Source organism: Adiantum capillus-veneris, chromosome 24, assembly GCF_014529385.1.
Source record: "Adiantum capillus-veneris isolate H3 chromosome 24, ASM1452938v2, whole genome shotgun sequence".
Lineage (NCBI taxonomy): Eukaryota > Viridiplantae > Streptophyta > Polypodiopsida > Polypodiales > Pteridaceae > Adiantum > Adiantum capillus-veneris.
In genome coordinates, this window is record NC_140954.1 from 131,883,482 (window position 1) to 131,910,176 (window position 26,695).

Genomic DNA, 26,695 nt, shown 5'->3' on the forward strand with positions numbered 1-26,695 from the left:
TTTGAGTGCTTAGCATGTACTTTATCACAATTACCTAACCAAAAAAAGGCAATTATGTTTGAAAATAATGAAGCAATTCATCTCCAAAACCTTTATAACCAACTCAAATTCTATTTTTAGGATCTTGCATTGATAGACAATCAGTCTTCTTATGAAAAGCTACAACTTTTTTTATTTTTTGGAAATATTTATTCTCACAACTAGGGGTATTTCGAGACATTTGGAAAATTTGAAGGGCATTTTGGGAATTCATTGGGGGTACTTCGAGAATTTTTGAAATTTGAGGGGTATTTTGAGAATTTCCACAAATTGGTATTTTGGTAAATTTCCCTTGATACAAATGTGGCTATCGAAGCACTGTAGTTTGAGCTACGCAACACCAAACGGCTGCATGTATGCAGCACAACAGCAAGTGTGATTAGGGCCTATAAGGAGTGGGAATTGGTACAGACAGAGACTGGCTTTGGTCGAACCGTTTCAACGATTTGAAAAAGTCTGAAAGCGAAGGTATCCTAGCAAAAGTCATACACAACTAGCCCACACACACACACACTCTTTTTTTTTTGTAACCACACACACACACACACACACACACTCTACAGAGAGTCACTCACTCTCTCTCTCTCTCTCTCTCTCTCTCTCTCTCTCACACACACACACACACACACACACACACACACGCACACAAACACAAACACACACACACGCACGCCCACCCACACATGGAGCGCTCTGCATACAGAAATTTGTTCTTTTTTCCATAGAAAGCAGAGAGGACGGGCCGAGAGCTGATCATCATGTTTAAGAAGCTTTTCAAGAAGCCCAAAAATGAGCCCTCTGCTCTTGCTACGCTCGAAAGACTCCACGAGGTAACGTTTTTCTTGACCCTGGCTTTTCCAGTGGTTTGCAAGAGCGTTAGGTGGGCTCTTTAAGAATTGTTCTGCATGTATCATCCTGAAGCGTTTCATTGGTAATGGAGCTGAGCATATGTTTGCTCCTGGGTGTGCGCATGCACCCCTATTCGTACTGCCTTTTCTTCAGAAATACCGAATAGAAAACAAGGCAGAGCTCATACTCAAACTATTATATTTTCCAAATGATGAAATCTCAGGAATATGAAGTTTTTGTATGCCTGTTAACTTAGGGCCATGATTCTTACACATTGGCACCGGTTTGAGGGTCAAGCGCCAGAACTTTCACCTATCTGGCTCAATGGGACATTACTCACAACTGATGCTGCCGATGCCCATGTGGTGAAAACAGGGCAGAAAAAGAACACAAAGTGCAAGGCTCTGTGGCGCTTTGGGAGTGAGGGTGATGAATTGGCAGTGGACCATAGTGGGTTGTAGATCAGGGAACGTCAGAGGGCTGAAATGGCTGCCACCAATGGATGGCGATTAGTTCCAAAAATGCCAAAGATGGAAGATGGGGACGATAAGGATACAAAATTGCAGAGTAATAGCAGTAGTGCAGAGTGTCCAATGGATATGAGTGCAAGGCTACGGGTGTGTGGTCTAAGAAGTTGGGAACCATTTGTCGCAAAAAGTGGACGCGACAAATGGTGGACCGGCATGTTCCTCTATCCTAAATCTACATGGTTGTATTGCCAGATGCTGAGCGAAGTGTAATTGTGTTCGTCAAACCAATTTATGTGTCATGTGTGCATTGCGCTTGAGCCACGTTGACAAGCTGTTGCTATAAGTCAACATCTGTCTTCGTTAGCTTAGGATCTAGCCTGGAATTTTGTGAGCCTCTAAAAAGACATGCATGATCAAGCAGGTCATAGTTGCATACCCTCACTTGCACAATACAGTCACTTAAGCATTTATGCATACGAGCAATCACTTAAAGTCATTTATTAATAAGTCATGACATTTATAAAAGGTAGGTAAAAGAGTCACTTGGCTCCAAGTTTTTAGGACATCAAAAGCCGATACTTGTATGGGCATCCAGTACCCACCACACCTCAGTACCTAGCATTTCCATCGTAAGCACCCTATCATCATCATCGTTTTTGCATCAGCTCAGCCCAGCGTGAAACCGGCCCATATGGCGGTAGACTTTAGCTTTCACCCGATTCTTTACTTGAAAAACTTTACTCGAACTTTACGACACAGAGGAGGAACTTCACGAATAAACGTGTGACTAGAATAACACTTCAAACAAACCACGGTTTGGCAACTAGAGTGCTACCAAGCAGACAGCAACACCCTGTAGGCCCCAAAGACTGGCGCCCCTTTCGGTATTTCTTAATTCTTATTGCAAGTAGACGATCCAAACACTTTCACCTTACTCTCACCAAGCTGTCCAAACCTGTCCATGGCTGTAATTGCAGGTTTTTGACCCATTTTCGCCAGCATAACGGCGCAAAAACCTCTGTAGGTCAAAAGTACACGTCAAGGACACTTTCCCTTGCGATTTGGAAGCTTTCTAGTGAGCTGCAGGTCAATTTCAGCATGCTGTAATAAACTGTTTTGTCACTGTTAGGTGCCCAAAGCCTTGTTTAAGCATCCCAAGTCTTTTCCTGAGGGTCCCTTGGCAATGTCTTGCAATTTAGGTGTGAAACCCTAAACCTGCAGAAAAACACAGCATGCTGTAATTTTGTGTTTTGGATCATTTTGGGCAGAGCGAAGACGGCAACCCGTGTCTTAGGTGCTCCCGCATGCAATGGGACAGTTCCCCTTTGAATTGGATGAATTTTCTCGCGAGAAAACTCTCTGATTTCTCAATCCTTCATGATGGATTTGTGCGTACCTATGGGGATTAGCAATTAGCTAATCCGGTACGTGTTCAGAAGGCTCTTGCCTTGGCAAACATGCATGAAATCCCCAGAACTGTACATGGTCATTTGAGAAGCCCAACTAGTGGGGCAGTACCATATGTGCAAAGGGGAGAGAGAGATGTGCAAGAGCAAACCGTCGCGCTCACACACTGTAGTCACAATGTGATAAAATCAGCCTCTCTTTTCAATTTGGGGGCCCCCTCATGGATGAGGCTTCTCGAGAGAGTGTTTCTACTCTCCTACTGCCATGTGTCCAGTTTGCCTCTTTTCAATTAATTTCCTAGTACGCACCGACTTATAATGTGTAGCGAGGGGCTTAAATGACTTTAGCCTTCTTGAGTGCGGGTGAAACTCTCGGCCGTCGACCATTTCACACTGGCCACACAATGTCCGGCCCTTTGTGGCTTCAAAAAGAGGGTCCCAAAAATTAAAGAAAAATCAAGGGAAAGAAACCAACAACTAAGGTTAGTGGTTGCAGTAGATCAGCCTAGCGTTTTGCACCAACATTCAGTCCAACGTTTTGTAGCTCATTAGCATTCAACACTCAATATTCAACATTTAGCCATTGTATCAACATTTGTGCAAGTAATCTAAAGCAAGTACTTGCTTTGGCAACAGAGCAAGGGGGCTCTTGAGGGTGGTTGGTACCCGACATGCAATGTCGTGTCTCTCTCTCTCTCTCTCTCTCTCTCTCTCTCTCACACACACACACACACACACACACACACACCGCTCATATGCAGGAGGTAATGCTAGAGATTAGAGTGGCAAGGGAAAAAGGTAAGATTGCTTTTTGCCGAGCTGGAAGAGTGGTGATATTGGAGCCATGCTCCACATGACGGTGTGAGACCTATGGGACCACACTCAAAGTTGCTACCTGGAATTGTAATGGATCTATGCGTCTTGACGTGGGTGCTTTTGAGGAAAGTTTTAGTGGGAGAGACATCATCTTCTACTCTGAGACACATCAGGCCCTTGGGCAGTCTATGCCTTACATTGGTGGATACAGATGGGAGACCGCTTGTAGACAGGAGACACGATCAGATCACAAAGGGCGGGGCTCAGGAGGAGTGACAGTGTTATTCAGGGAGGAGTTGCAGCCATTGATACATATAGCTCGCAGGGATGAGCAAGCTAGGTACATGTGGGTGGGACTGAGAGCAAAGATAGACAGACATCTTTACATTGCTAACTGCTACTTTTCCCCAAGTACGTCAGTGTATGCACCACCTAGAGGACAGTCCCCCTTTTTTATTTTGGATGATGACATCTGGGAGTTCTCTAGAGATGGTGACATCATCATTTTAGGGGACTTCAATGCTAGGACTGCCCATCATCAGACAATTTTTTATGATACTTCAGAGGAGATGCTGAGAGAGCTGGGTGTTGCGGAGACGGGCCTATCTAGACTATCACAGGATGGGGAACATACTGAGTATGAATGACACTTGATAGACATGGGGACTGCACATGGATTGGTCATCTTGAATGGCCTACAGAGATTTCGCGATGCGGGAGGTTTTACATGCTTTCCACACAGACATGGAGCCAGCACAATGGATTATGTCATGGCATAGCCGAGTCTCATCTCTAGTATCCAGGATCTCACGGTTGGACCTTGACATGTTGGTGTTTCAGTGGATCATGCTCTTGTGTCGCTGACCATCTCTTTCCAATTTAGTGTAGCACACAGGCCACAGGTAGTAGCCCCTACTCGCTACACCTTCACGCGGGAGACGGACTGTGTATACATAGATGGGATCTACAGATGCCTGTGTACAGAAGAGCCAGGGCGACCTCTGGAGGAGCTTACTACTATACTGACACAGACATTACATGATGCAACAATAGAGGCATACCCACACACCCAGCCTGAGCAGAGACGCCGTTCTGGGAGCATGCCCCAGAACAACTGGTATGATAAGGAATGCCGCGAGATAGAGCTAGACTTCAGAGGGAGGTGCTTTTGGGGGACATCACTCACAGATAGTCACAGATTGACTTCTGGCGCCTAGTGCGGCGAAAGAAGAGGGCATTTTTGGCTCGCCTAGAGTAGGACCTATACCATCTATTCTTGAGTCAGGACTCACGTGAGGCATGGCGTGTTAGGTGCAGCGGAATGAATGTTGTATTTTCTCAAGATTAGTAATCTTTACTGCTCAAGGTTCCTTTTAGTTCTTAGGGAAAGAGAGAGCTTTCCGTCTTATGGAGAATGCTGTGATCACGAACAAAGTGGGTGGATATTGTGCGTGCAAGTGAATGAGACTGAGAGAAGGAGAGAGAAGAGATACGACACCAGAGACGTTGTAAAACCCTCCTCCGAAGGCCCCACTCTCGTCGGCGAGAGTGGTCTACTTTGATTGCAGAAAGGTGTACAATGCGTATGCAATGGACTGATGCAATGGGACTATGCCGATGACGACGACGATGGTGACGACGGCGACTTGGGCTGAAATCTGGGATCTTCTTGATGCTGAGTTTCTGGGACTGTTTCGGTGGCTGAAAATGACTGTTTTGGGCTGTGTTCTTATGGCTGAAAATGGGGAACCATCTGCAACCTTTTTGGAATGATCTACTACCTTTGCTAAGGCTGAAAACCTGCGTTTCGACTGCTGAATTTCTGATCCAAAAACGTTGGAATTTCTGATCCAAAAATGCTGGTTTTTTTAGGGTTTGATGCGTTTTTAGGGTTTGCTGAAAACGCTGGGATCTGCAGGTATTCCAAGGCTGAAAACGCTAATGAAGCTGAGGTTCTGCTGTGGATTGAAAACGCCAAGGGGAGTGGGAGGATGGCGCGGGGTCATAAGGGGGGTACTGCTGAGAAGTTGCCTGTTGAGCGGGAAGCTCCTGCTGCCTCTTCTGCCAGAAAGTGCTAACTTGGGTTTGCTTATATATTAACTTAGCAAAATTGCCCTACCTACTTTTGTTGGAAAGTCACTTAAAAATAATAAGTGAAAATACCAATAAATAGAAAAATAGACTAAATGCACTGGAAAATTCCCCTAACTGATGCTAATGGATTCTGATGGGAATTCCAATGATCATGCTGTGTGCAACCGGAGGATATGCATCTATGCTAAGTGACTGGGCATGCACGGTCTACGAATAGACTCACAAAAGTGCCAGATCATTGCTAATCTAGACTTGATTGAACTGAGTGAACCCTGCTGTGGTGTAGCTTGTCCACGGACACATAGGGTTGGGATGTGTCACGTGACATGGCGGCTCTTTCATGAGCACTCTTCCCTCCCTGCCATTACCTCTACAGAGGCATGGGGCCAATATGCGTCATCTCTGTACACAGTTCTTGGACAGCCGCCCCCTCCCGACCCCCCTCCCCGATTTATGCCCCCACACGTGCTTTTTTCACCGTTGAGATGGCGAGGAAGGCCATTGACAGGATGAGGACTGGGAGACATATGAGGGCTTGCCTGATACTTAGGGCCTATCTACTATTGTACCTATCTTCAAGTCGGGAGACCCTATGGAGCGTGGGAATTATTGCACTATCATGATCGGACACACATTGGCACGGTTTTACGCATCCATTCTTGAGCAACAGCTGAGCAGATGGACAGAGAGAGAGAGGATACGTGCAGCCGGGCAGACAGGGTTCAGGAGAGGTTTTTCTACTCTTGACCATATCTTGACACTCACAACCATCATTGAGGAGGGCAGATCACATGGGAGACGTATCTATTGTAGCTTTGTGGACTTCCGCAAAGCATTTGACATTGTACCCAGAGCTAGATTGATGCGCAGATTACAGGAAATGGGAGTACTCAACAAAGTTCATTTGGGGGGTCATGGCATTATACAGGTCACTAGTGGGGCATGTACGCACCTCAGAGGGCCTATCTACAACTGTTCACTCCACTATTGGGTGAAGCAGGGTTGCCCGCTCTCTCCTACTCTATTTGGTATGTATGTGGATGAGGTTTCTGACTACATTGAGAGAGATGGTGATAGAGGTGCACAGTTGGCAGGGACATGGATTCCACTATTGTTATATGCTGATGATATTGTGTTGATCTCCGACCCTCCGGAGGGGATCCAACGTCACTTGGGTGCTTTGCATAGGTTCGCCCATGAAAGTGGTTTGTCTGTCAACCTTGGTAAAACCAAGGTCATGGTATTTAATACCAGCCGAGTGGATCAGGAGGTCAACGCCTGCATTCACATACGGCCAGGAGACAGTGGAGTATACAGATGCTTACACTTACCTTGGAGTGGTTTTCAGTGGACCAGCATTTTCATTGAGGAGAGCAGCAGAGACTAGACTAACCAGAGCCCACGCAACGTTGGGTAGATTGGAGAGGATGTGTTCACAGGTTCAGTTTCAGGAGCCTCGGACGAAGCTCTGGCTTTGGTGGCTTCTTCTGCTCTATGGAGCTGGGATTTGTGGACCTTCATTGGACCATCACGGGAGGACAGGTCGCACTGATGGATGGGGGGACATGGAGAAGCCACTAGTCTCTATGATCTCGCGGCTCATTAGAGCCAAGGCTTCAGTACCACTTGCCATTATCTGGCAGAGCTAGCTGCCTCCCCACTAGTGGTGGAGGCGCTCACCAGATCTGACTCCTTCATACACCGCATGTGGGAACTTCCGAGAGACAGATATGCCCGCCTTGCACTTGAGTCCTCTCGACAGTTAGCCATGCAGGGAGATGCAACATACTGGTATGGGGAGATGACATCATGGTTTCAGGCGCATGTGTTCAACATAGACAGATTGCCCCCCTTCCAGTACTCATTGGATGCACCATCTCTGACTCTTACACAGTCCGAGATCACCAGGCTCATCCGCTAGGACCTGACTCAGCTAGACATCAAGAGGACATGGATAGAGCCAACATAGGAGTTTAGCACGAAGACGGCTTTCTACAGAGAGCATCTTCTCCAGCTTACGGAGGACGGTTTTGTGACGAGGCGCAGATACATGGACACCCACTTGTCTCATGAGATACGATGTGCTATTGGCCAGATACGCACATCTTCACACCAGCTGCGGATCGAGACTGGGAGATACAGTGGAGTACCGGCAGAGGCCAAGACATGCCTCTTGTGTGACATGGAGCCTGAGACAGAGTTGCACTACACTTGCCACTGCCCCGTCTACTGCGAGATACATGGCTGCTTCCACTGCTTGTTCTGAGAGGGCTTCGGACCACTCTCCAGAGTCATGCGGTACGAGGATCAAAGATGTGTCACGTGACACATCCCAACCCTGTGTCCGTGGACAAGCTACACCATAGCAGGGTTTCCGTCAAGTCCAGTCAAGTTAGATTAGAAGTGATCTGGCACTTTTGTGAGTCTATTCGTAGACCGTGCATGCCCAGTCACTCAGTATAGATGCATATCCTTTGGTTGCACTTTGCATAAGCATAAGCATTTCCATCAGATTCCATCAGAGTCAGTTTGCGGATTTTTCAGATGACTTTATCCTATTTTTCCCTATATTTAACATTTTTCACTTATTTATTAAGTGACTTTTGTTGGGTACTCAGTAGGGCAAATTGGGTAAATAATATGTAAGCAAACCCAAGTTAGCACAAATTGGCAGATGAGCCAAGGAGCACAGCAGGCTACCAAGCAATAGGTGTTCCCTCCCTCTCTCAGCAAGACCCTCTCCAAGCCATCTTGGTGAGGCCCCTTCCACCCGCAGCCATCAGCTTTTTTGCTTCTTGCATACCTGGTGTATCCACCCCCAACAACCATCGCCATCATCCTCATGCTCCTGGCGTTTCCCCCTAGCTCCAACATTAGCGACCTCATCCATTCACTAACGCTAGTAGGACACCTCATCAGCGTTTTTGATCATCCTTGGAACCCCTTCTAAGACCAGCATTTTTCAGCCAGAACCTCCCTGCTGTACCAGTGTTTTTTCAGCCAAAGAACTTCTCCAAAAACGTAGCCTAAAGTGCAGGAAAATCAGCGTTTTCCCCTCAGAAATTCAGCCATTGAATCGCAGCAGATACTCAGTGTTTCAGCCGGCAGTAGTACCTTCAAAAACGCAGCAGAATCCTAGGTCCTTCAGCGTTTTTCATCCTCAATTCAGCCCCGACAAAAGCAGTCATTTTCAGCCACGAAGAAGGTCACAGATTCCAGCCTAAGTCGCCGTCATCATCACCGTCGTCGTCATTGGCATAGTCCCATTGCATCAGTCCATTGCATTCGTATTGTACGCTTTTGTGCAATCAAGTAGACCACTCTCGCCGACGAGAGTGGGGCCTTCGGAGGAGGGTTTTACAACCTCTTGGTGTCGTATCTCTTCTCTCTCCTTCTCTCAGTCTCATTCACTTGCACGCACAATATCCACTCGCTTTGTTCGTGATCATAGCACTCTCCATAAGACGGAAAGCTCTCTCTTTCCCTAAGAACTAAAAGGAACCTTGAGCAGTAAAGATCACTAATCTTGAGAAAATACAACATTCATTTTGTTGCACCTTACAAGATGCTTGGGGTCTGTTTTCGCTGGAGGTACGCAGACATAGAGAGAGGCTGATGAGGGGAGAGGCTAGCCAGTCTCAAAGACGGATCACAGACTTCTTTAGAGTAGACACTGGACACCTGAAGGAGCTACCAACACAGGAGAGCTCGTCGCCTCACACCAGAGGCACACTAATCGACCGAGCTAGGGAGATCCAGACGCCCACGACTGCGGAGGACTACACATCATCGACGGAGGTTGCATCAGAGGATTTGGATCACTTTGGCCCGACATGCACGACGCACGGTCAGGCTATTGACCACGGAGGAGATTGATGAGATCTGCCAGCGACCGATGTTGGATCTTTTGTGATTTAGCTATCCCTCCTAGTTGCTTAGCTCACACCTAGTAGTTTAGGATTCCATAGTATTTTATTTTGTCATTTTTGTTACTTTGACGTTGTATCAGATCCACCACATTGTAACTTTTTGGTCTCATAGGTCACTTTGGCCTTTTGAAGACGTTAATATAACATTTCATTTCATTTCTCTCTCTCTCTCTCTCTCTCTCTCTCTCTCTCTCTCTCTCTCTCTCTCTCTCTCTGCCTCCTCTCTCTCATTGTGTTGAGTTCTCTCAAGTGTATTATAGTTGAAACCGGCGTGTTTAATCCAAAAAGGGCGGTAGACCTTAGACTTAAACCTTATTTGCTTTCACCCATTTAATTCGTCGCCCACTTTACCTGTACTTTCAAGACACAACAAAGGGGAAAGGGATACAGGTTGCCAGACTGCACCTGTATGAGAAGACTGACACCAGACTGACCCCTAAATTAGGCGCCCCTTTCGTATTTCTTTATTCTTTAAGAGAGGGAATAAAAGCTGTGGTTGCCTACAAGCTGCCCCGCACAATCTTGGGTGAATTTCAACTATCCTGGCTTGATTTCGGCAGCATAACTCTACTAGGACCCTTCACAGTCAGTATTCCCACGCATTGGATGACTTTCCCGACGCATACGGACACTTTGCAAAACCTAGCGAGAATCTGCCGCATGCTGAATTCTCTGTTTTCTGCCCCGAAAATGCGCCAGATCACCTGTACAGTGGTCCCCTTGTGTCCCCGAACCTCCTGGGGATATTAGGGTCCGTTTAGGGCCAAAACCCTAAACCTGCAAAAATACACAGCAGGCTGTAATTCACTGTTTCGGGCTTCGTTTTGCGTGCCGGTCGCATCCGTAGCAAGTCCCCGAGCTCCCGCATCTGTAGGGCTACTTGCCCTTTCAATCGGACAAGATTTCGCACGTGAAACCTCTCGGAATCACCTGTACCTGCGGCGGATTAGCTGCTAGCTAATCCAGTACCTGTGCAAGAGGCTCTTGCCTCGGCAATCGTGCATGAACCCATACAACTGTACATTGGTCAATTGAAAAGCCCACTAGAGGGGCATCACACACTGCCATAGGGGAGAGAGAGGGCAGTGTGTAGCGTGCAGGGCATCACTCCTGGCACCGCACTGTACATAAGAGGGAAAGGAAGCACTCCATAGCTCTCAACCTGTGACAAAATGCAAGTGAAGCCCTCTCCCGGCTTAAAAATCAGCACCTATTTTTCTGTAGGAGGAAAGTCCATGAGAAATTGACACTTGGTGCATTTACAAGCATTTTCCCGTTTCGGGGTTGCCGCCTAAAAATGTCCCGACCGGTTGCCCGGTTGACTTCACGGTAGAGTAATAAAATGTTTCCCTTGTCATTCCGGAGATAATGACGTGAACACATTTTCAGGTCCCAAAATAGCAGTTCCCTAAATTTTAGGAGATGCTGCCGTTGTATCTTTCTAGGCCATCTGACCCTCTTTGTACAGTGCAGCCACACCAAGAACTGAATGTAGCCTCTGTAGCAAAGGATTCCACTTTGGTTAGTCAATGACCCCACTTTGGCTAACCATAGTCCTTGTCCAACCTTAGTGCTCTCTTGCCCTCAGGCCTGGACTCCCTCTGAACAGTTCCACACTAGCTATGCAATGCAGGGCAGTTAGATTTCCCGAGGGGTGTTTCCAAAAAGTGAAAATGAATAAATAATAAGAAAGAAATCAACAGAAAAGGATAGATAGTAGTCACACGTTGGTGACATACCCCCCTCTTGAAATCTCAAACGTCCTGGTGTGTATTCAACACCTGTCGACACATGTACGACACATACATGCTCATTGTCAACTTTGGTGTATTCAACACCTCGTCGACACATGTATTGCCTGCGTGTGAACCCTGTCCCAATGACATAGTGGTAGCTTCGCACTCTGCCATTTCTTTGAGTCATTAACTTTCCAATAACAAAATGGTAGCTACGCATTTTGCCACTGTCTTTTAGTACACGTTGGATCCAGTAACACTTTCGAGCATACCCAAACCGACAGTTTAAGAATGCAGTTACACATGTACTCTTTAATAGAAGCAATTACTGTATCCTTGACAAACTGACAAGAAATACTCACTTCTAAAGCTCTAACCACACTTTTGGACATTCCGTAAGAGCAATTGCCAATTGACAATCTGTACAACTCTAACATTCATGTAACATGTACTTGATTTGAGCTCACTTTAAATACCATGTACATCATTTCTTTCAGAAGCCATTGTCACACTGACAATCCATGTAGCTTTGAAAGTCAAGGGGTCAAGGTAGGTTGCAAATCGAAGGCTTCAAGGTAAAGTGATAACACAGTTGGTGACTCTGCAAGTTCACCTTCTTCCATCCACCTAGCATCCATTGGTGGATAGTTTCTGAACTTCACCAAGTAACGCCTAGCAACCTTGCCTTTCACTTTTCTTTCTTTATGTGCCAAAATCTGTTCCGGGACCAAGATCTCGTCAAGTTCCTAGACTTCCTGTTGATCTTCAGCTGGCATATCTTCTGGCACATCACCATATCTTCTGGCACATCACCCACATAGGGTCTGAGAAGACGCATTGTGAATCTTCCAACTCTCAGGCAATTTCAGCCTATATGTATCATCATGAACCCATTTTTGAGAAGATAGTGTTCATGATGTTGTCCATCCATTAGCTGCTCGAAGACCCTTGCAAAATCTTCATCATTTGCATACTGTTCCCTCATATCATCAAGTTCATGATGATAAGGAATTGACACAGCTGAAATTTGTGGCTTCCTCGACAAGGCATCAGCCACAACGTTCTTCTTGCCTTCCACATGCACAATCTGAAAATGGAACATGGACAAGATATTTGCCCATCGCATATGCTTCTCAGATAACTTTGCCTGTGTCAAGAAGTATCGCAAGGTCTGATGATCCGTTTGGACAACGAAATCTGCACCTAGCAGGTAGTGTTTCCAACTTAAGAGCGCATGAATCACGGCCTGCAATTCTTTTTCATAGACTTGCATAGTCTTTTCTGGCCCTTGCAAGATTCTACTCTCATAGGCTACTACCCTGCCATGTTGCATTAGCACTGCACCAATGCTACTACCACAGGCGTCACACTGAACCACAAATGACTTCCTAAGATCTGGCAACACAATGACTGGATCTGAAGTCATCTTTTCCTTTAAGAGATTAAAAGCTGAAATCTCTTTCTGTGTCCATCTGAAGGTACTGCCTTCTTTTGAAGAGCATGTAAAGGTGAAGCAATCTCAGCGAAATTTCGGATAAACCTTCTGTAATAGGAGCATAGTCCCAAGAAGCATCGGACATCGTGCACCGTCTTCAAATCTGGCCATGACTTGATCGCTTCAACTGTTGCAGGATCCATTCTGACACAATTCTTTGAGACAATGTGTCCCAGAAAGTGAATCTCTTCCAGAAAAAATTCACTTTTCTTTGCATTGATGAGCAACCTATGGCTGCGTAGCTCTTTGAACACAATGGCCAAGTGATGCCTATGCTCCTCTTCATTCTTTGAGTAGACTATCATGTCATCAAAGAATGTACCAACAAACTACTGGTGTGGACATAAAATTCTGTCCATCATCCTATTGAACGTAGCAGGAGCATTTGTGAGACCAAAGGGCATCACTAGAAATTCGTAAAGGCCAAACGTTGTTCTAAAAGCAGTCTTGTGCACATCCTCTTATCTAATGCGGATCTGATGGTACCCACTCTTTAGATCTATCCTGCTAAACATAGCTGCTCCTTCTAATTTGTCTAGAATATCGTCAATTCTAGGTATAGGGAACCTATTCTTGATGGTATTCTTGTTCAGTGCACGGTAGTCGATGCACATACGCCATGAGCCATCCTTTTTCTGCACCAACAACACTGGAGAACAGAATGGAGATGAACTGGGCTGAATCAGCCCCTTTTCTAACAGCTCCTGTACTTAGCTCATTATCTCTTTCTGCTGAGCCGCACTAACCGTGTACGGAGGCTTATTTGGTGGGCTACTGCCTGGCACCAAATCTATCGCATGGTCCTCGGGTCTCTCTGGCGGTAATTGAGACGGTAATGAATCGGAAAAACAGTCACTATACTGTTGTAAAAACATTGACCTTTCTTTATCTAACACAGATAAATTTGACTCATCACAATTTGACACTTCACGTGCTAAAACCAAGTACGCAAAAAGATGCTTTTTCATTACAGAAGTAATAGTAGAAGCTGATACAGTGGGAATAGACACCCCTTTAAGCTTTACATCCAGAATGTGAGTCTTTCCTCTGCTCTGTACAGTGATCTTTTTGTTGTAGGCATCCATGATTCCCTGTACACGAAACAACCAAGGAATACCTAGCAACACATCACATCCGTCCAGTGGCATGATGTAAAATTCTTCAGCATCTACATAGGACTGGATATGTAGGCGCAACTTTCGGATGATGGGTGTCACAGCCTCTGTATTGCCAAGACATACCAAACCTGCCTTTGCTGTATACCCCATCTCTTCAGGTCTGATTCCCAACTTTGAAGCCAATTCTGGGGAAATGAAGTTGGCTTTGGCACCTGGATCAAAGAAGATAAGGACTGTTTGATCCCTGACCTTTCCCCATGCTCTGCAAAGCTCACTTACATCTAAATTTGGCTTGTCGCCCACCATATCTGGCACTAGACCAGCCATGGGCCTCTTTTCTTTCCTGTCCTCCTTATCTTCATAATCAGTTGGCCTTTTCTTTTGAGGATAATTGTAAGCAATGTGGCTAGGCTGCTCACAGATAAAGCATTTGTTCTCTGACCTCAGGACCTTCTTTTGCTCTTCTGACTTGCGAGGAATACGTCTTTTCCATTTCTTTGCTGTTCCCTTTTCTGATTCAGCCGTAGCTTTGCCTTTCCTTGCGTTGGCCGGCTCCTGAGTCGCTTTAGGAACCTCATTGGGAACGTACTTCTTCGCTGAATTTTTCTTGACTGATCCTTCCTTGACGCCAATATTAAATTCACAATCTTCTCCCTTGAGCAAACCATTGCCAGTGTTTGCTACCTCGATGAGTTGCGTCAGAGTAGTGACTTTGGTCTTCGTGCAGTACTTTCTCAATCCTTTGGGTAGGCCACAACAGTATTTTTCAATCTGTTCTGTCAATGGCACAAACCTATAGGAAGTTACTGGAAGTAGAGCTTTCCAAAACTTCCGATTGTAGTCATCCAGATTCTTGCAAGTGGTAGCATTAAGCTGGTGCCATTCTGTCATGACATCTGCTTCAAAGTCATCAGATAACCATGCTTTTGCAAAAATCTACTTGAAGTAAATCCATGTGGACGGAGCTTGCCCTTGAAGCAATAAAGTTGTCCACCATTGTCCCGCATTCCCTGTCAAGAAAGTGGCTGCCTTGTGGACCTTTGAAGCCTCTGTAAAGTTTCCCCCTGCATAGGCCTTGTCAAATTGCTGGAGGAATGAGGGAGCCTTCTTCCTGTCATCAAACCCTGTAAAGGTCGTGAATGTCACACCTTTGCCACCTTCTTTCTACGGAGTTGGCCTCTCCAGCGGCGTTAAGTTGTCATATGGAAGTGACTGAAACATGGGAACACTGTTAGGGTTCATTTGTGTTCCTTGACCGCTATTAAGTTGACCTGGTAATGCCATATTTGGCTGTTGATTTGTAATTCCAGCCATACCAAAATTTGCATGTGGCATCCCAAATTGCCCTGAATGCTTTGAAATCCTGGTAGCATACCCGTGACACCATACATGGGGTTAGGCATCATTGTTTGAGCACCCCCGAACACTGTTCCGGGGGTGTAAAATTGATTTCCAGGTGCATGACCATCCATGCTCTGGAATACCAATCCACCTCCAAAATAGCCAGGGTGTACTGAAGGTGGTAGGAAGACTTGTTGCATAGCCTGTAGGTGGCTTCCCTGCCCATTAGAACCAGCTATAGGTTGTTGAAAGGTGACTGGCTGAACTGGTACAGCTTGAAAGACTGGCATTTCAGCCACCTGTTCTTGCACCTTAGGCACAGGTTGTGGAGTGCATGTTCTCCGTCAAGTGTACAGGTGTTTCCATTGACTCTGCAGTATGAATCACATGTGCTTGAGCCTTAACAGGCTTTTGACTATGACCCAGTGACTCAACTTGTTGAGATGGAAGAGAAGGTTGCAGAAAGGCTAAAAACCTCGGGTTCTGCATTACTTGTGTGAACATAGCCACAGCAGTAGCCAACTGGGTCTTGAATGTATCATCATCCGTTTGTGGTGGTCTTGGAGACTCACCCACTTCATGTGTTTGTTGACCCTGCGAAGAGGAAACCTCTTCAGTCACATCATCTGGTCTGTCAGCCGTAATTGCAATTTCCTGTGTCTGGTCTATGATCCCCTGTGTCTTCAAGCCCAAACTGACCAAGGCTCACTTCTATGGGAAAAAGTGATTTAATCCCGGCGATGGAACCATGAAACCGGCCTGTTTAATCCAAAAAGGGCGGTAGACCTTAGACTTAAACCTTATTTGCTTTCACCCATTTAATTTGTCGCCCACTTTACCTGTACTTTCAAGACACAACAAAGGGGAAAGGGATACAGGCTGCTAGACTGCACCTGTATGAGAAGACCGACACCAGACTGGCTCCTAAATTAGGCGTCCCTTTCGGTATTTCTTTATTCTTTAAGAGAGGGATAAAAGCTGTGGTTCCCCACAAGCTGCCCCGCACAATCTTGGGTGAATTTCAACTGTTCTGGCTTGATTTCGGCAGCATAACTGTACTAGGACCCTTCACAGTCAGTATTCCCACGCATTGGATGACTTTCCCGATGCATACGGACACTTTGCAAAACCTAGCGAGAATCTGCCGCATGCTGAATTCTCTGTTTTCTGCCCCGAAAATGCGCCAGATCACCTGTATAGCGGTCCCCTTGCGTCCCCGAACCTCTTGGGGGTATTAGGGTCCGTTTAGGGCCAAAACCCTAAACCTGCAAAAATACACAGCAGGCTGTAATTCACTGTTTCGGGCTCCGTTTTGCGTGCCGGTCGCATCCGTAGCAAGTCCTTGAGCTCCCGCACCTGTAGGGCTACTTGCCCTTTGAATCGGACAAGATTTCGCACGTGAAACCTCTCCGAATCACCTGTACCTGCGGCGGATTAGCTGCTAGCTAATCCAGTACCTGTGCAAGAGGCTCTTGCCTCGGCAATCGTGCATGAACCCATACAACTGTACATTGGTCAATTGAAAAGCCCACTAGAGGGGCATCACACACTGCCATAGGGGAGAGAGAGGGCAGTGTGTAGCGTGCAGGGCATCACTCCTGGCACCGCACTGTACATAAGAGGGAAAGGAAGCACTCCATAGCTCTCAACCTGTGACAAAATGCAAGTGAAGCCCTCTCCCGGCTTAAAAATCAGCACCTATTTTTCTGTAGGAGGAAAGTCCATGAGAAATTGACACTTGGTGCATTTACAAGCATTTTCCCGTTTCGGGGTTGCCGCCTAAAAATGTCCCGACCGGTTGCCCGGTTGACTTCACGGTAGAGTAATAAAATGTTCCCCTTGTCATTCCGGAGATAATGACGTGAACACATTTTCAGGTCCCAAAATAGCAGTTCCCTAAATTTTAGGAGATGCTGCCGTTGTATCTTTCTAGGCCATCTGACCCTCTTTGTACAGTGCAGCCACACCAAGAACTGAATGTAGCCTCTGTAGCAAAGGATTCCACTTTGGTTAGTCAATGACCCCACTTTGGCTAACCATAGTCCTTGTCCAACCTTAGTGCTCTCTTGCCCTCAGGCCTGGACTCCCTCTGAACAGTTCCACGCTAGCTATGCAATGCAGGGTAGTTAGATTTCCCGAGGGGTGTTTCCAAAAAGTGAAAATGAATAAATAATAAGAAAGAAATCAACAAAAAAGGATAGATAGTAGTGACAAAAGTAGCCTTGTGTTTGTGTGAAGTGCTAGATCTGAGCTAAACTTTTAAACCCTTCCATTGCACTTGATATTATACAAGAGAGTTCCAAAATTGAAAAACCTAATCTAATGGACTTGTTCGGATGCACAAGTCTTGCAAATAGGCTAACAAAATTATGCTCTAAGATTTCCTATGCAAGTCCTACAAACTAGCTCACAAAATTCTCGGTACTAAATCTCCATGGCTACTATGATGGATGGACTAATCATATTAATGTTTGTTGCCATATTGTTCAGAATCACATTGAGAATGGTCATATCAATTTGGAGTATTGTCCCACTCTAGACAATCTTGTAAAGTGTCTCACCAAACCTCTCGCGCAACCTTGTCCTGGCTATCTTCTTCTATGGCGGACTAGAGTTGGGACCACTCATTTGGCGATGAAGGGGTCTGGAGATATGGCATCATCAAATGGAGCATCTTAATTTGCATCTCGTGGTTTTATCATGTATGGCCAATTTGGCGCTGGATATGTATTTTAGCCTTTTTAATGGTGACCATGGTCGGCTGAGCTGCATCCAGGTTGATTGTTGGATGCAGCTGCCGATTGTGGCCTCACCAACATCCTCTCTCCCCCCTTACCCCCAACTGTTGCTTGTTTGGGACAGAGATATCCAGAACGCGGAATAGGAACAACGACATGAATGGTGGAATGGTTGGGGGGCATAAAATGGGAACGGTGCGGAATGGGAGGCAAAAAAACACCTGAATAGTAAATGATGCCTTATATATATATATATATATATAGATAGATAGATAGAGAGAGAGAGAGAGAGAGAGAGAGAGAGAGAGAGAGAGAGAGAGAGAGAGAGAGAGAGAGAGAGAGAGAGAGAGAGAGAGAGCGCTTTTTAACGTCTATGTGAGGCCGAAGTTGGCATATGAGACAAATCAAATATACATGTATGTCCTTTGTCTATCGGAAAAGAAAAAATAGTTCAAACGGGTACAGAATAAAAGAAAAGGACTTCTGGTCATAGTTACATGGGACGGCGGGTCGGGGTCGGGAACGGGGACGGGGACGGGACGGCAAAAGTCAAGAAACGGGGATAGGGGTCGGAACGGCAAAAAAAAAAGAAGATTTTTTTTGGCATTTTTTGACCTACACACATGCAACACACATAGAGCATCACTTTGACCACAAATTTACACTAATTAGACCAAATAACATGAGTGATATAGACGCAAATGTGCTTATAAAACATCGAGAAATGAGGACCAAAGGGTGGCTTTTATAGCCATTGGGGTGCTTCAAAGTTCAAACATATGGCTATTGGAGAGGAACTAGCCACTAGAAATGATCAATTTTTCAAATTTTTTAAAAAGTCTCCTGCCGTCCCCTACTGTCCCCTGCCGTTCCCTGCCGTCCCCTGTCGTCCCGGGGACGTTTTGCCTGCGTTCCGGCCTGACAGCCCTTTTGCCGTCCGTCCCCACCCGTCCCCGCCCATCCCCGTCCCGGAATCGGGCGTCCCCCGTCCCTAGGGTCCGTCCCCTCCGTCCCCTGTAACTATGCTTCTGGTGGATGATGGGATCTATGGGGATGGGTGGAGCTCTAGTACTAGGAATATGTGCATGTCTATATGCTCAGGGTAGTACAATCATGCAAATGCATCAATCTAGCTAGCTCCATCCTGTGCTAACAATCAACAAGCCCACACCCCACTTGCGGGAATGCTCACAAATGGTCCCTCGAACACCAAAACAATGTTCCCGACATTGGTCAATGAAGGGAACGCCTCGGAACGTTCTGCCGTTCCATAGGTGCAGTTGGTACCAGAATGGAACGGCTAGAACGACTGGCCATAATGGGCAGTTTTGAAAAACAGACTTTTTAAGAGTGACCCCCTCCCACTTATAAAATATCCCTTCCCCCCACCCCTTTCACACAAGCTATCAAGCTCTCAAGCTCTCAAGTCTAAACATTTGTCACTGCACTTGTCTCATGGGATACAATGTGCTATTGGCCAGATACGCACATCCTCACACCAGTTGCGGATTGAGACTGGGAGATACAGCGGAGTACCAGCAGAGGCCAAGACATGCCCCCTGTGTGACATCGAGCCTGAGACAGAGTTGCACTACACATGCCACTGCCCCGTCTACTACGAGATACGAGGCCGCTTCCATTGCTTGTTCAGAGAGGGCTTTGGACCATTCTCTAGAGTCATGCGGTACGAGGATTAGAGATGCCTGGGTTTGTTTTTGCTCGAGCTGTGCAGACTCAGAGAGAGCCTGATGAGAGGAGAGGCTAGCTAGTCCCAGAGACAGATCACAGACTTCTTTAGAGCTGCCACTGGACACCCGGAGGAGTTACCACCATAGTTATCGGGGAACGCCCCCTAGCCCCCGTTCCGGCGTTCCGGGGGGGCAGTTCCCTTCCCGAATGTTCCAAAACGTCCCGAAACGTTTGACGTTCCGGGTGGCCAGTGCAAACCGGAACGGCCGTTCCGGAACGTTCCGAACGCCCCCAAAACGTTCCGGAATGCCCCTGGAACGGCCAACGGCTACAAACAAATTTGGCAAAAATTGAAAAAATTGAAGTAAATGTTTGGGCTTCTTTTTGAAGTGTGCAAGGCCTCAAGGACTCATAAAATGCACCCCCCTCCCCCTTTCTCTCCACAAGCTAATCCGCAAGGCTCAAGCTCTCTCCCTCTCACACTCTCGAGATCTCTCCCTCTCAAGACTCACTCTCTCAAGGCTCAAGGCTTTAAGCCTTCAAGCTCTCTTCCTCTCCCTCCCACTCTCTCAAATCTCTCCCTCTCCCTCTCACTCTCTCGAGTCTCTCCCTCTCTCTCTCTCTCTCTCTCTCACGTCATCTAGTCATAGCAAGATTGAATGGTCTTCAAAACGAGTTTTTTGTGAATATTAGAGTCAAAGCACTCTAATACTCCTTGTATTTAAACACAAGAAGCTAAAAATGCACTATTTGGGTGTTTTTTATACCTCCCGTTCCGCGCCGTTCTCGTTCCGAACCCCTAGCCGTTCCCCCGTTCCGCGGGGATCCCGTCGCCGTTCCCGTTCCGCGTTCCGGGTAACTATGGTTACCACTGCAGCAGAGCTCGTCGCCTCACACCAGAGGCACACTGATCGACCAAGCGACTGAGCTGGGGAGATCCAGGCGCCCACGATTGCGGAGGACTACACAGCATCGACAGAGGCTGCAGCAGAGGATTCGGATCACTTTGGCTCGGCATGCACGACGCCCGGTCAGACTACTACCATGGAGGAGATTGATGAGATCCGCCAGCGACCGATGTTGAATCTCCTGTGATCTAGCTATCCCGGCTAGCTGTTTAGCTGCTCAGTTCACACCTAGCAGTTCAGGATTCCATAGTATTTCATTTTGTCATTTTGTCATCTTGTTACTCTGACTTTCTATCAGATCCACCACATTGTAACTTTCAGGTCTCATAGGTCACTTTGGCCTTTTGAAGACGTTAATATAACATTTCATTTTATTTCATTTCTCTCTCTCTCTCTCTCTCTCTCTCTCTCATATCATCTATTCTTGAGTCAGGACTCACGTGAGGCATGGCGGCTCTTTCATGAGCAGTCCCCCCCCCCCCCCCCCCCCCCCCGCTATTTCCTCCACAGAGACCTGGGGTCAGTACGCATCATCTTTGTACACAGTACCTAGACAGCCACCCCTCCCCAACCCCCCCGACCCATGCTCACACACATGTGTTTTTTTCACCGCTGAGATGGTGAAGAAAGCTATTGACAGGATGAGGATTGGGAGAGCATATGATCATGATGGCTTAGTCGCTTAGCATTTCATGCATGCCAAAGACCTACTAGCAGAGCTTCTAGCAATTATGTTTAACCGTGCCATGTGTGAGGGCCTACCGGACACTTGGAGCCTATCTACGATCGTACCTATCTTCAAGTCAGGAGACCCCATGGACCCTGGGAATTATCGCACTATTATGATTGGGCACACACTGGCACGGTTGTATGCATCCATCCTTGAGCAACAACTGAGTAGATGGGCAGAGAGGGAAGGAATGCGTGCAACTGGGCAGGCAGGGTTCAGGAGAGGCTTCTCTACTCTTGACCATATCTTGACACTCAGGGTCATCATCGAGGAAGGTAGATCTCATGGGAGACGGATCTATTGTAGCTTTGTGGACTTCCGCAAAGCTTTTGACACAATACCCAGAGCTAGATTGATGCGCAGATTACAGGAAATGGGAGTACCCACAGAGCTCATTTGGGGGATCATGGCATTGTACAGATCAGTAGTAGGGCATGTACGCACCCCGGAGGGACTCTCTACACCGGTTCACTCCACTATTGGGGTGAAGCAGGGCTGCCCGCTCTCTCCTACTCTTTTCGGTATGTATGTGGATGAGGTTTCTGACTACATTGAGAGGGATGGGGATAAAGGTGCACAGCTGGCAGGGACATGGATTCCACTCTTGTTATATGCTGATGATATTGTGTTGATCTCCGAATCCCCAGAGGGAATGCAACGTCAATTGGATGCTCTGCATACATTTGCCCACGAAAGTGGTCTGTCTGTCAACCTTGGTAAAACCAAGGTTATGGTGTTTAATACCACCCCACAGTGGATCAGGAGGTCAGCACCTACATTCACATACGGCCAGGAGACTGTGGAGTACACAGACGCTTACACTTACCTTGGAGTGGTTTTTAGCGGACCTACATTCTCACTCAGAAGAGCAGCAGAGACTAGACTGACTAGAGCCCACATAGCATTGGGTAGACTGGAGAGGATGTGTTCGCAGGTTCAATTTCAGGAGCCCCGGACGAAGCTCTGGCTCTTTGACACCTTGGTGGCTTCAGCATTGCTCTATGGGGCTGAGACATGGGGACCTTCATTGGATCACCACGGGAGGTCGGGTCGCACAGACGGATGGGGGAACATGGAGAAACCTCTCGTCTCTATGATCTCGCGGCTCATTAGAGCCAAGGCATCAGTACCATGGGCCATTATCCGAGCAGAGCTAGCGGCCCCCCCACTAGTGGTGGAGGCGCTCACCAGATCAGTCTCCTTCATAAACCGCACATGGGAACTCCCCAGAGACAAATATGCTCGCATGGCACTTGAGTCCTCTCGACAGTTAGCCATACAAGGAGATACAACATGCTGGTATGGGGAGATGACATCATGGTTTCAGGCGCATGGGTTCAGCATAGACAAGCTGCCACCATTCCTGTACTCATTGGATGCACCATCTCTCATTCTTACACAGTCGGAGATCACCAAGCTCATCCGCCAAGACCTGACCCAGCTAGACACCAGGAGGACATGGATACAACCAACACAAGAATTGGGAACGAAGATGGCTTTCTACAGAGACCACCTTCTCCAGTTTACGGAAGATGGTTTTGTGACGAGACCCAGATACATGGATACCCATTTGTCTCATGGGATACGATGTGCTATTGGCCAGTTACGCACATCGTGTCACCAGCTGCGGATTGAAACTGGGAGATACAGCGGTGCCCCTTGTGTGACATGGAACCTGAGACAGAGCTGCATTATACATGCCGTTGCCCCGTCTACTACGAGATACGAGGCCACTTCCATTGCTTGTTCAGAGAGGGTTTTGGACCACTCTCAAGAGTAATGGGATACGAAGATCAAAGATGCCTGGGTTTGTTCTTGCTCGAGCTGCGCAGACACAGAGAGAGCCTGATGAATGGCGAGGCTAGCCAGTCTCAAAGACGGATCACAGACTTCTTCGGAGTAGACACGGGACAGCCGCAAGAGCCACTCCCACAGCAGAGCTCCCCCTCGTCTCACACCAGAGGCACACTGATCGACCGAGCGATTGAACTGGGGAAATCCAGGCGCCCACGACTGCGAAGGACTACACAGCATCGAGGGAGGCTACGTCAAAAGATTCGGAGCACGCTGGCCAGGCATGCACGACGCCCGGTCAGCCTACTAACCATGGAGGAAATTGATGAGATTCGCCAACGACCGATGCTAGATCTTTTGTGATTCAGCTACCTCAACAAGCCGCCCATTTTTGCTTAGCTCACATCGACCAATCTAGGATCCCATCGTATATATCTTTGTTTTGTACTGTTGTTAGGTTATTTTGTTACTCCGACTTTGTATCAGATCCACCACCTTGCAACTTTCTGGTCTCATAGGTCACTATGGCCTTTTGAAGACGTTAATATAACATTTCATTTCATTTCTCAAAAAGACAAGGCTGTATTACTGGGTACTATGGGGCCTTGAGGTGCTCAGGTCAGCCTGTCCTCACGGAGCTGCACAAATGACAAATCAGAACATATGTACAAGGACTCCATGTTCAGGGTGGCCTGTAAGAGTCATATAGAATTAATTTAGGGCGGTGGAGAGTAATGCTTGGTAATCTGGCGTTGTGACACGGAAAAGAAGGTAGTGGTGCGTGCCCACTGTATCAACAAAGCGTAGCGGGGCTCCTCTGCTGCACCTGTCTCTCTCATGTCGTGCGAGATCATATGCTCAAGTACATCTTTTCTGATGGTTAGCGCCCAAGGCCCCATGGTTTTTGCAAATATGAACCTGAACACATACTAAGGGGCACCAAAGTGGTTAACTGCTCACCAGGAACAGATTTTTGCCCAATATTAGTGTTGAACAGTGATATGCAGAGGGTACGTTGATATTCGTCGTTTAGAGCCAGCGACTCTGGAGAGGCATTTTGCTTCACGTAAGCTACTCTCTCTACTCTTTTTAGTCGTGTTAGTTTTCAAGATGAAGCTGCACTCATTACATAATTTTGTTATTCATTGCAGTGGCAAAAGTTGGTTACAACTTGAGAACTTGCATATCACATACATAGCATAGGAACCTTTGTCACTGAGTATCGACCATTTCAATATGGCATCAGTGCCCTGTTTCATCAAGTTTTAAACTAAAATGTGCAACTTTTTACTGGTTTTGTTTGAAGCTAAGCTTGAAATTTACCAGGAAAGCTCAACTTGAGCTTTGAAAAAAATACATTAAAGGGCATGAACCTTGTTTGGCATCCTCTCTACAATTTGGACCAGTCTTTACTGAAAAAAAAAAACTCTTGCAGTGAAGAAGAACTGCGCTTAAAAGTTTTTTGAGCTCATTACCATTCAACACACCCAAAAGAATTGTCATTGGAAGTTGATAATGTGCAATTAGTCTTTTTTTGTAAAGAAACTGTTGTAGTTAAGATAGAGAATGTTTGCAAGCTTTTTGAGCTCTCTACCATTCAAATACACCCCAACAAAGTGCAGTTCCTTTAATACTTTTTCTGGAAGTAGATAATATGCTCGACCAAACTCGATGCATGGGGAAGCCTAAATTCCACCCTGCTAGTCTCCAAAAGATATTACAACCCAATGAAGCAAACATGGTCGCGGACAAATTAACTTTTAAGTTGTCAAGGCTATGAGCTTCCATTGGCATTTCACTGTGACTTCCAATTCCAAAACACCAAATAGCAGTCGGTTCTACTCAAATTTTCCACTTAGCATTAGTTTCAATATATTGTCGCATTTGAATAACTAAGCTGTATTGAAGGTTTTCTTGTTGGTTAATATGCCAATCCAGCTTTTATTTCAAGCATCAACTGTTTCTGCTTTTTTTTTTCCCAGTCACTTGAGCTGCTGGAAAAAAAAGAGAGAGTGCTTCAGAAAAAAATCTCAATGGAGACAGAGAAGGCCAAAGAATATACGCGCTTAAAAAATAAGAAAGGTAGTGTGTTGCTCTTGCACGGATGGCATACATCCCCATATTTGCTTCTTTTATCTTCATTTCTTGCTGCAAAACTTTTTTGCAGCTGCAATTCTGTGTCTCAAGAGAAAGAAATTGTATGAGTCGCAAGTAGAACAGATTGGGAACTTCCAGCTTCGTCTACATGATCAAGTCGGTTTGCATGATTTTTGTGTTTTCCACTTGTAAAAGGCTTCAAGAAAAGCACAAAAGTGGACTCTTTAACTTTTGTTTGTTCTTGATGTGGCAAATTGAGTTTATGGAGGTGTATACATACTTCTTTGTAAATTATCAGTCCATGTACTTCTTTTAGATGATCTTATTAGAAGGAGCAAAGGCAACCACCGAGACAGTAGATGCTCTGCGCAGTGGTGCGCATGCCATGAAGTCAATGCAAAAAGCAGTGTATGTGTACATTCTGACTCACTAATTGTAGGGATGAGGATTCTTTCAGTCTGGTAATATGTTTCAAGTCTGCATTAAAGTTGAGAGAGAGAGATTCTGACAATATGCAGTAAAATTGATGATGTGGATAAAACGATGGATGATATCAATGAGCAAACTGAAAATATGAAGCAGATCCAGGATGTATTATCTGCTCCTATTGCTGGAGGAACTGAATTTGATGATGTAAGAATACATTGCTGCAAGACACACTAGCACACGTGCATGTATGCACTCTCTTACATGCGCATGTGCACACACCTGTAGACGTGCATGCACATCCAAGAATAATTGCACACATTCAAGAGTGCATGTAGTGACTTCTGCATGTACGCAAGCACACACAAGAATATTTCCGGAATTCCTGTAGTGACTTCTTGGGCTTGTTTAAGCAGGACGAGTTAGAGGCAGAGTTGGAGGAACTCGAGGAGCAAGAGCTTGAAAAGCAGCTTTTACGACCGGGTACTTCTTTGCCTCCAACAAGATTGCCATCTGTACCGGCGGTTGCACGTGCAAGTCACATTCCTGCACGGGCGCAACCCCAGCGTACGACGAGGGAAGAGGATGAACTCGCTGCTTTGCAGGCAGAGATGACGTTGTGATCAGCTTGAATCACCTGGCGATGCTTCCATTGCGCTGCCTGCAAGATGTTTGATAGCAGTCCACAAATGCAGGGGACAAAACGAAGAAGCAGCATTTCACCTAGTATACATTTGCCATATGAGTGATGTAAATACAGAACTGATAAGAGTGCTAGCAATGGGTTTCAACAGGGAATTCGACCCTCTTTTCTTACTTCAAAGCACTAGGGTTCACATCCTGTTGAAGTAACAATAACTTTATTGCTACCTGTCTTGTTTAGCTGACATTTTCAATCAATACAAAGAGAGGAGCATTTACTAAATCAAAGCTAAATTTAAATAAATCAATAAATAAATAATTGCTTGTAGCGAAAATAATCAAAGCTGAGTGGTCAATCGAAGTTGCTAGTCTTGCTTG

At 46.2% G+C, this 26,695-nt stretch overlaps 1 protein-coding gene across 1 annotated transcript; it reads left to right on the forward strand.

Moving 5' to 3' along the window:
• Positions 1–357: 357 nt before the first annotated feature.
• LOC147427157 (vacuolar protein sorting-associated protein 32 homolog 2-like) lies at positions 358–26,605 on the forward strand. Its single transcript, XM_086498314.1, has 7 exons — positions 358–507; positions 765–869; positions 25,135–25,234; positions 25,320–25,405; positions 25,566–25,657; positions 25,768–25,882; positions 26,092–26,605. The coding sequence occupies exons 2-7, from the start codon at positions 798–800 to the stop codon at positions 26,296–26,298; spliced, it is 672 nt and encodes a 223-aa protein (XP_086354440.1). The 5' UTR covers positions 358–507; positions 765–797; the 3' UTR covers positions 26,299–26,605.
• The last annotated feature ends 90 nt before the right edge of the window (positions 26,606–26,695 follow it).

Bases quoted from the DNA above. Each gene is read 5' to 3' on its own strand.
- LOC147427157 (XM_086498314.1), top strand. From the start codon at position 798: ATGTTTAAGAAGCTTTTCAAGAAGCCCAAAAATGAGCCCTCTGCTCTT. The intron at 25,235-25,319 runs GTAGTGTGTTGC...ACTTTTTTGCAG, and splicing joins GCGCTTAAAAAATAAGAAAG to CTGCAATTCTGTGTCTCAAG. The intron at 25,658-25,767 runs GTATGTGTACAT...GACAATATGCAG, and splicing joins AAGTCAATGCAAAAAGCAGT to TAAAATTGATGATGTGGATA.